Source organism: Solea solea, chromosome 19, assembly GCF_958295425.1.
Source record: "Solea solea chromosome 19, fSolSol10.1, whole genome shotgun sequence".
NCBI lineage: Eukaryota > Metazoa > Chordata > Actinopteri > Pleuronectiformes > Soleidae > Solea > Solea solea.
The window spans coordinates 14150226-14160501 of NC_081152.1; the positions used below are offsets into that span (position 1 = coordinate 14150226).

At 39.5% G+C, this 10276-nt stretch overlaps 1 protein-coding gene across 1 annotated transcript; it reads right to left on the reverse strand.

Moving 5' to 3' along the window:
* Nucleotides 1-475: 475 nt before the first annotated feature.
* si:ch211-241b2.5 (uncharacterized) lies at nucleotides 476-9736 on the reverse strand. Its single transcript, XM_058618055.1, has 10 exons — nucleotides 9634-9736; nucleotides 7677-7737; nucleotides 7340-7596; nucleotides 6825-6921; nucleotides 6310-6576; nucleotides 4327-4440; nucleotides 2944-3012; nucleotides 2550-2600; nucleotides 1920-2061; nucleotides 476-1121 (listed from the first exon to the last, which is right to left on the reverse strand). Exons 2-10 carry the CDS (start codon nucleotides 7729-7731, stop codon nucleotides 644-646), a joined length of 1530 nt encoding a protein of 509 aa, XP_058474038.1. The 5' UTR covers nucleotides 7732-7737; nucleotides 9634-9736; the 3' UTR covers nucleotides 476-643.
* Nucleotides 9737-10276: the final 540 nt, after the last annotated feature.

Below are 10276 nucleotides of genomic sequence, written 5' to 3' on the forward strand. Positions count from 1 at the left end.
GTGGAATACACCCTGGAAAAACACAGTGGTTTTAAAGAATAAGAAAGGGGAATGACAACATGCCAGTTATTGATGACTACAGTGTACAGCACCCACAGTCAAGATGTTTCCTCTCTCACGTATATAATAATGCAGTTGTTACTGAGGAGAATAACTCAACAGGATATGCTGTCTGATTTTTGAACTGATAAGCAGTAATGGGCAAACAAATAAGCAGAGAATAAACTAAAATGACAATCAAATGTTACTGGAATCAGCAAAGTCTCTTGCCAGGAATTCTGAGTCACTTCCCCCTTTTTTTTTCACTTACAGCCGAAAGAGTCGCTGGTTGTGCTTACAGTCTAACAACCCCAATAATGAAAATGAAACAACTGCAATCATCAATAGACTGAACTGGAGTGAATTGAATGGAACAAGTGCAGCTAAAAGTGCTCACATTTTAACTGTTTAAACACAATCAGGACTTTCAAGTAAAGAATGCTAAACAAACATTTATTGAATCTTTTTTATGAACAGTATCTTCACTTTGAAATTTGTACATTCTGCAGCATATTTGGGCTTATTATGGAAAAACAACATTCAATAAAACATCACACGTATGGTTTTAAAATATATAACGAGTGCCTCAAAAGTTTGCCGGTCACTAACGTTTGTAATTTACAGTTTGTGTTTGTAGTTTCAGAACCACTCCAGTCCTGAACGCCTCCCTGAGAGCAGGGCAAGAACCCGGGGAGGCCGTGATCAACACCCTGCATCCCCCTCTTTCACTCAGAAACCTCTTCAGGGACTCGTCAAACATTTGGTTCCCTTCCTTGTAGCCGTCCAACAACAGCAGCGCCTCCTTGGACTTGGTCAACGCCATCCTCAGTTCATCCTCTGTCTGTTTCCCAAGAGACACTAGAGTCATTATTTCCTGAAACAAGTCGCCCTTCACTGCGCTGCAGTCCACATATATGAGAAGTCGAAGGCTGCTGAGATCGAGGATGTCCGTGGCTCCTTCAGTCCAAGAGGAGACCAGGATGTAGGCTACAGTTGTCTTCCCACTTCCTGGGGGTCCCTCAAGAAAACGTACCTCTCCAGCTTCTGGGAGTAAAGCTTGAAGATTGACAGACTGGCCTTCACTGAAAAAAAAAGAAGAAAAATACTGTAAACTTTACAGCCTATTATGCATAGAACATTTCTGTTCCCAAAACCAAAAGTAGACTGACTTATATACTCAAATATGGTGGCATGAAATTGTTGCTGTTACTGCATATTCATTTCTTTAAGTTTGAGTTCCTATAGGGACATTTCCTGCCATTCCGTTATTTACTATTAAGCGATTTTGGCTGTGTTGAATGAATATAGCTCAAATTTTCCAGAGGATATTAATTTTTGGTAAACTTTACAACTGTCATCTCACTTCCTTAAATTAGCCTAAATATGGCTAAGCTACGCACGAACTTACTAATTTGTTCCTGGCGGCAGAAAATGTCACCTTCCCAAAAACAGCTGTAAAAACATTATATAGTAATATCTTTTATTCCACTTAAAAAAAAGTCAATCATTTAAAACTACTTCATCCTGAAATATACATATCAAATATTAATAATATTTGTTGTGTTTTTTTGTTGTGTAAACATACTAACCCTATTTTAAAGGGTTAGAATAGAATTAGAAAAAAATATATTATTAATATTTGATATGTATATTTCCCGCGACCCTCTGGCAGAGGATAAAGCGGTAGATGATGACTGACTGACTGACTGACTGATATTTATATTTCAGGCTGATGTAGCTTTAAAAAACTGACTCATTTAAAATGGAAAAAAAAATATGAATATATAATGTTTTTACAGCAGTTTAAGAAGGTGACATTTTCTGCTAGAACTCTTAAGGGCTAAGTAAGCACATGTGAAATTCTTAAGAATGTGACTCACTTGTTTTGGAGCGTGTGTGGCAGCTCCTCCAGACTGAATGTTGGCCACTGGTGCTTCACCTCAGAGTAGCGGGCTTTCAGAAGCACCCCCAGATTTTCCTCCATACAATCTACAGAAAGCAAAGCAGACTTGATTAAAAAGACTGATTAAATAACAAAGCAGTGGGGAGGAAACGTTTGTGGGCCGATATTGACGTCCAATCTTTGTGTGTGCGTGCGATGTGCATTTCCACAGAAGGAAGCGTGGTCTGACACTCTGTGTCTCCTTGTTATATGACACACAAAAGAATCCACAGCGTGGCTTCTCTCTGAAGTAACCACACACGCCAAGGTCCTCAAGTTTCCAAATAATGGAACCTTTGGACAGCAGCCATTTTCACAGGTCACAGTCAAAAAAACGTCAGGTATAAAATATCACTAATGACTAACTGAGTTCCATTTAGCTTCCTCACAGTCACAGTGTCCAGATGAGCTTTTGTTACTGTGATCAGTAACTCCTGTGCATTACCACAGTAATAATGTCAAAAAGGGCAAATTAAAAGAAAGAAATGCACGTTTTTATTGAGGCTATACTACCATATATGATTATTCAAAAACCCAACGACAAAAGACAAACAAAACAGTCACTTACGTTCATTAAAAATCGTTCTCTCTTCCTCATCTTCTGTATTTATTTGTAGACCTGATTGAAAGATTGAGAAAAACAATGTTTACATGATCATGTGAGAAGAAATTAACCATGAAATGCTTTGGCAACAACATGTTTGTGTATTTATTTAAAGCCAACACCTTTATGAAGATGCTGCTTCCTGAACAGCATTCGTTTTCTGATACTAACCAGAGGGAGGTCATACTCAGGGACGCAATAATCCAATTAAAAAAGGTGGAGTATTCAGACCTTTGTCACACTATGTAGATATGTAGAAATCTTAATGTCCTGAGCTTTGACAGCACACCATGCTCAGATAAAGTTAACTGGGAGTATAAGAATCTCTGACACAAGCACCAGCATTGTTTGCACTCACAGGTAAAAGCAGGAAAGCATCTGCCTCTGGCATCAACTACAATGTTCCTGGTACTGGAAGCGTTGGATCCTAGAAAAAAATGTAAACATTGTCAGATTGTGATAATGTAAATGACCTTTGTGTCATGTTGTTCCTGCTCATGTACAATTCCTGCCTCTGTGATTACCTGCTCCCCCCTCTGGTGGTTCATGTGTATGTTATCTGTTATCTGGCCATTGAGTGTTTTTAGTACCTCCCCTTACTGTAAGTCAGTCTGTTTAAAAGTGGAACTTCTGCTCCGTTTCCTTGAGTTTTGTTTGCATAAGTCTTCTCCTAATTACGTTTTTTTTTTTTATTATTATTACTTGTGGTGTGTGTCTGCCTACCACAACCCTTAATTTGTGCCACAGCATACGAGTGTTCAGCTCTCTCTCACACGAATAGAACTGAAGTGAAACCTCTTATCATGCTTCTCATGTACAGCGAAATGTGTGATAAGCCTTTCGCTGAAAATGCCAGAGGTGTTTGTTTGACTGGGTTTACACACACACATGACACACATGTGTTCGCGCTGAAAAATTACCCATGCATTCAAAAGAGTAGCTTTAATGAAATTCCCCTGAAAAACAGATCAATTTGACTGGGTGTTTCCACCTGTTCTAGTTCTGACTCGGGTCCAAATAAGCAACGTCATGGTCACAACATGCCATCACATGCTCGTGAAATTCCCTCAAAATCCAAATGACACACAGTCATGTCGTGTAAACACCACGGACATTTCTCAAACACTTCCTCTTGTGTGTGAGGTCAGTAAACAAAAACATGTTTCACAATCTATAAGGGAGATCACGCTGCTATAGAGTACATTTTATATGATGACTAATGAATTTAGAGCTGCTTTGTGTTGATTGAAACAGAATTTTTATGACAGTTAAAAACAAACCACTGTCTCAAATTACAATAAGGAAATGAAGTACTCTGACTGGATTATCTGTCTTTATTATACTGCATTATCATGAGGGATTTCTGAGTAACCCCACCCTGAGGTCTGTAATCAGATCCTGCGTTCTTGTCAGCCATTCATGACACCATCGGTGTCCTCAATAATCATCTTATAATTTTATTAATCCCTTGCACATGCATCTGTTTGTTTGTGTTGCGTTGTGTGCAGTGACATTTGTATTACTGCCATTTGTCACTGTGTCACTTTTATATTTAGCTTGTTTGAATTATGACGTCTCGTGCGCCAGCTCCCAACTCACACTTTCATTTACGCAGGATGTTGAAATTTGATTTTAAGATTTAGGTTTTTTCTCTCTCTCTCTCTCTCTCTCTCTCCCAGCTCTTCTACAGCTGCTACCCATTTTTGCTGTCGAGAGGATAAATGACTGAGTGAGTGTTTACCTTTTCGCCGCCGTTGACACACAGCCACCATGACAGCGATGGCAACCAGTACGACTCCGATGATCAGTATAACAGGGACAGCGTCGTTTCTTTCCTGTTGAATTGGTATTTCATCTGTGAAAAGAGCAGAAGAAGGATTGAAAATGTGCCTAATGAAGTGAAGTGAGTAATCACAACTGTTGCAACATGTTTGGCCACAGTGGAAATAACCAAATATTAACCACTGTAAAATTCCTAATAGGTCAGACTTTTCTTTGCAGCTGTCATACGACTGAATAGTTTATTTACTAGTCATGTTCGCAGCGAGGGCTTTTTGTTTTTGTTTCTTGTTTGTCAGTTTCACATTTGTTCCACAAAAACTCAACAATAAGCTTGCCTTTTTATGCACAATAACGTCTGACGGGCTGATAAGTTTGTGCTCACAAAGCACAAACACACTGCAGCTGAGGGGAAAAGCAAATGCACAAACACTTACAACAGCACATTCATGTGATGATGCAGCAGCAGCAGCAGCAGCAGCAGCAACACTCCTACACTCAAACCTCCAACACTACCTACAGTTTCACTGAGAAACAGGATGAACCCTCATCACTGAGAGTGGGCCTCTCTTGAGAGTAGGCTTCCCTTTCTACATCGAAACATGTGGGCTGTGGCAATAGAGAGACAAAGTGTGATAAGTAAGCATGTGATGACATATTTGCATGTGTCATAATGTTTCCCCCCGGTTGCTTTTTACTGACAGTTCAAATTAGGTCACCTCTGCTAATTTTTTGAAAACAGTTTGGAAATGTGTTCTTTGAAAATTGTGACACATGCAGCTATATGTAGGAAATGTATCATTTTAAGCCATAGAACGACCATGAAGATTAAGGAAACATGTTCGCACCAAATCATTTTCATTCGGGTCATAATCATTCTGTCCAGTTTAAGCCATTTCACTCACGAACTGTCCACTGTCAGGCACACCCACCTCACCTGGTTCACTCAGCTGGCTTACATCTCTAATCAACTAAGTATAAAGTCTCCTGCTTCACACTCACTCATTCACTCACTCACTTCTAGATTTTTATTCGCCACCCCTATGCAAGACATCCCAGCACTCCTATACTGATCTTCTGTTGCCAACTCTGCCTGTTCCTGAACTTCCTGCCTTGGATTCACTACCTCATGACCTTCTTTCCCTGATGACGAGAATGGCCTTAATCCTACTGGTTCCTGTCTGCTACGGCAGTGCGTGAGTGTTGCTGCCACCGTGCCTTCTCTGTCTCGTGTATTCACAATTGCAATTAAAAAGGACATCTGGGTCCAACTTGCGATGAAAAGCCAAAAGCTCACGATTTTTGTGCGCACACTATACGGTCCGATGCGTGATTAATCGGTGATTGTTACCCACACCCAATATTTCCACTCACTCACACACACGGGATGCCAGCAGAGAAAGCAGAGCAGTTATCTGCTATGCGTAAGAAATGCTGATTGATCCGGAACCTAAAGAGTCTTGGTACGCCTCTCAAAAATGTCTCGACCAGAGGAGAAGTAAAACAAAACTCTGCAGTGGAGTTGTGTTTAAATTTAGATGGCTGACAAAGGGGAAGAAGTTGACAACGGACTGGAAACTCTTTCACTTTGCTGGTTGGTATTTAAATTATAATGTTTTTATGGTCTCCTCATGTGACAATTCTCCGTTTCTGCTCTAAAGCAGACACACACTGGCTTTCCATCTCAACCAAATATATTAAGTGTTCATGAAAATAAATGATGTGTAATTATAAGTTATGTGTGTGCATGAACACAGTGTCACACCAGGTATAAGTGCAGCTTTGGAAAACCTGGCAACCACGAACAACTATTTGCTTACTATTTGCTTACATCTCAGCTGATTTGGTTATCTTTTTTTTTGGATTTTAAGGGTGAAGGGAGTGAAAGGGGATGAGGGAAGAGAGAGGGATGGATGGATGGATAATCACAGGAAACAAAATGTACCTGGAAGGTGAAATGTTGCAGAGTGGCCATCTTTTGTGAAGACACATGTGTAGTTGTTTCTGTCTGATGAGCTGACACGTATCTGGCTGGTGACTTTAAAGAGTTGGTCCGATGTCGATGCAGCGGTGGTGTTGGGCACAAGTGTGCGCTGGCGTCCGTCCTTCCACACCACAGTCGACTGAGGGTATCCTTCAGACTGACAGGTCAGCAGCAGGTCATCGCCCTCTGCTGCCTTCTCAATGTGTTTAGTCACTGCTTGATACGGTGCTGGAGAAGCAGGGGGAGACATGTTTTCTTAGAACTATAAACAAGACTTCACATATGTTGCACAATCTTGGCAAAGATTGGTGGAAGATGTTGAGGAAGCTGCGAATACAGATTTTAGATGCTTTCGTTTTTAGAATGTGTGAAACGTGTAATTGCCCAGAAATGACTATATGCTCCGGCTACCCCCCATGAGCATTCCTAGAACAAAGTCCCTAAAAAGAATTACAGTCAGAGTCGCTGTCACTTACCTACAACAGAAAGAATTATGGTTTTATAGTCGGCTCCCTCCGCTGTTCGCACCAAACACTGATACTTCCCGGAGTCTCTGATTTTGAGCTTGGAGAGCTGTGAGGTGACAAAAAAAGATGTTATTAAATATCCTCATGGCCAAAGGTGAGGTTTAAAGTCTCATATCCATATGTATTATGTACATTTTGAATATCCTCAATATCAAATCAGTGATCAAACTCACTTTAAATTATGTATAACATGATTATACCATCTCAACAAATGACAGATAGTCGTACCTTCTACACTGTGTTAACAGATATCATGTTCATCATTAATAAATATGATACTTTCACATGGGAAAAGAGTCCAGTGACGTTTCTGGGTTAAGCTGTGGCTCCCTGACACACAATCTGTGGGAAATTCAACCCTCACATCAGTTATTCCCAAGGGGGATAAAAGTGAAATGGCAAAATTTTACAGGAAATAACCCTCTAATCGCCTTCCCCGACAAATGTGATGTAAAAGTAATGACCTGTAGCTTTGCCCAGCCTTCACTCAGCTGCTCGGTGAGGAGTGTCGCTCTGTCCTGGTACTCCTGAGACGCCGAGTGCCCCTTGCCGTTATTCAAAATGTACACTTCCCGACTAAAGCTCGGTCCAATCCAGTGCCACGTCACCTGCAGGTCACCCGAACGCCCGGATGTTTTAGGCCGAAAGCTGCAGCCCATCACAACGTCTCCTCCGAACACTGACTCGTACATATTTTGCTCTGCCTCAACAGTGAACAAGTCTGCAGGGACAAGTAAACTTAGTCCATTGTTAACAGTGGATTATTTGACCTTGAGCTTTTATTTGTATTGTCATACACACCTGAGAGACATGGCTGAAATATGACTTGCACAATTAGAAAAATGGCCCAGTTCATTGAGACCTGGTGGGGGGGAAACACAAAAGGGAGTTTTCTCAGGCACAAAAAGCATTGTCACATCATGTTAGCTTGGTTCATGCAAATCATCGAAGCAGGACTCGTCTGTGTAAAACAAATGACTTCCCTGTTCAGCATTTCTGGTGGCGGCATTAAATAAACACACACACACACAAACACACACACACACAGACAAACACAGGTTTGCACAGCTATTCTTTAGGACACTGCATTGATCTCCATTCATTTTAACAGCCTTAACAAAGCGTTATACGCAGCCTTTAAACCACAAGTTCATGCCTAACCCAGTGTTTCTCGACCCCAGGGTCCTCGAGACCCACTGCCCTGCGTGTTATAGATCCATGGTTCCCAACCTGGGGTCCAAGAGATCACATGGGGGGGGGGGGGTAAAAAGGCAAGAAAACAAGGCAATACTTTGGTTTTGGTTTTGATTTATTGGAAGTTTTATTTATATACACTGTGAGAATAGGAACGAAAACTGCTGCTTTTACTGTTTATCATCAAAATGTAAGTCAAACGTCTGCATCAGACTTCATAGTTATCTACGTTAAAGCTATTTATTTTTGGATTTTATTTTATAAATTGGTCATAAATTAAGTATAGTTTCCAGCTTAGGGTATAACTTCTTTGTTTTTATGGAATCTTTTGAATGTGTCCCACTGTCTTCATTAGACAATGAGGGTTATCCAAGTGGGCCAGACCAGTATAACCTATAAACAACTTTTTTTCCCTAATTAAGTATTTTTTAAAGTATTTTTACAAAAGATATTATGAACAACTGAAATAAGTGCGATTTCAACAATATAATGCCTAAGTTTACCATTTACACATGTGCATTACAACATACAGATCACAAAGTGGATTCACAAAAGCACAAATTAGGTATCTGGAACTGACAAATATGGTATTTTCACAAATTCATCCTGCAGGCCATTTCTGGCCCCCGAGTCCCCAGGACCAGGATTGGTAATTAACACTGGGTCTAACCCTAATCTTAACCTTAATCTAACCGCAATTCAAATCTTGGACCTAAACTTAACCGGTTCATTAAAATATGAGATTCTGCCTCATTAAGACCAGGTTTTAGTCTCCATGAGGACTACTGGTCCTCATGGTCAGTGTTTTTCCTGAAGAGGTAAGAAATACAAGAAAACACACACAGAATTGTGTCAGGATTCTGTGGAAAAGTGTGATTCATATCTTTGTGTATTCTTGTGTAGCTGCGCTTGTAAAGGGATTTCATGTGAAATAAGTCAGTGGTTAAGTTATTCCAGGGAAGTTAAGGCATTTGGGTGCAGTTAAAGTTCTATGTTTGTTTGTTTGGATTCCTATTAGCCATGATAGACAACACCTTCTCTTTCTGGGATCCACAAAGTAAGCATTACGTCAACAAAACAAACAAACAATCGAGCAAACAAGCAAAACTAACAACGAAAACACATCGATAGCCAAGAATCAAAAAGGTAAACAAACACAGCAACAACAACAAAAATTAAATGAAAACAAAACTGTGAAAATATGACAAATATAAATTAAATAAATGACCATGAAAAAACTTCAACCTGCACTTTACCATATATACTATATATGTATATATATATATATACATATATAGTATATATGGTAAATAACCATTTTAAAAAGGATTTTAATAATAATAACGAATGGATATTATTAAATAAAGTATGCTTATCATAAATGACACATATATGAAATAACAACAAATGTGCCATGTTTGAACAACAACAACAATAATAATAATAATAACAACAACATTATTAATAATAATAACAATATAATAATAATAACAATAATAATAATAATTATTATTATTATTATAATGATATTTTTTTTAAATTGCGCAGACTTGTGTTTTCTTACCTTACGTTAATTCAACAGTCAGTTGTGTTTTCATGAGTTGTTTCCTTCTTCCCTGTGCTCTGAACTGAAGTGTCTAGCTGCCGTGGGTTTTTTATCTGGAGGAGGAGGAGGAAACACGTGCAGTGGCCAATCAGTTATCATCAGTAGTCATCAGTGAACAGGGGATTTAACAAGTTACGTGACACATGGACCGCCGGTAACAGATGAACGTTTAAACTGTAAGTGACAAAGTGAACGCAGGAGCCGGAGGAGGAGGATGAGGAGGCAGCGCGCGACAACCAGATAAAAGAACTCATTAAAACACAAAAAAACAATTAGATCAAACTTCAAAAGCATTAGTTTATACAATAGTATATAATATAAACAACGGAAGTAGCGCATTTTCTGGAAGGAACTCATAACTCTAACCGCAAATTAAGGTCATTAAACTTTACTGGCATGCGTTTGGCACAGTGACTGATATAACACTGTGTGTGTGCGTGTGCGGGTATTACTAATGTTGTGGGGACCTAAAACTGTTTACACAGTCACATTATGGGGACTTGTCTTTCTTGTGGGGACAAAAATCAAGTCCCCACAACGTAAACAACTACATTTTTAGGTGAAGATATGTTTTAAGGTTAGGTTAAGGTTAGGGTTAGGG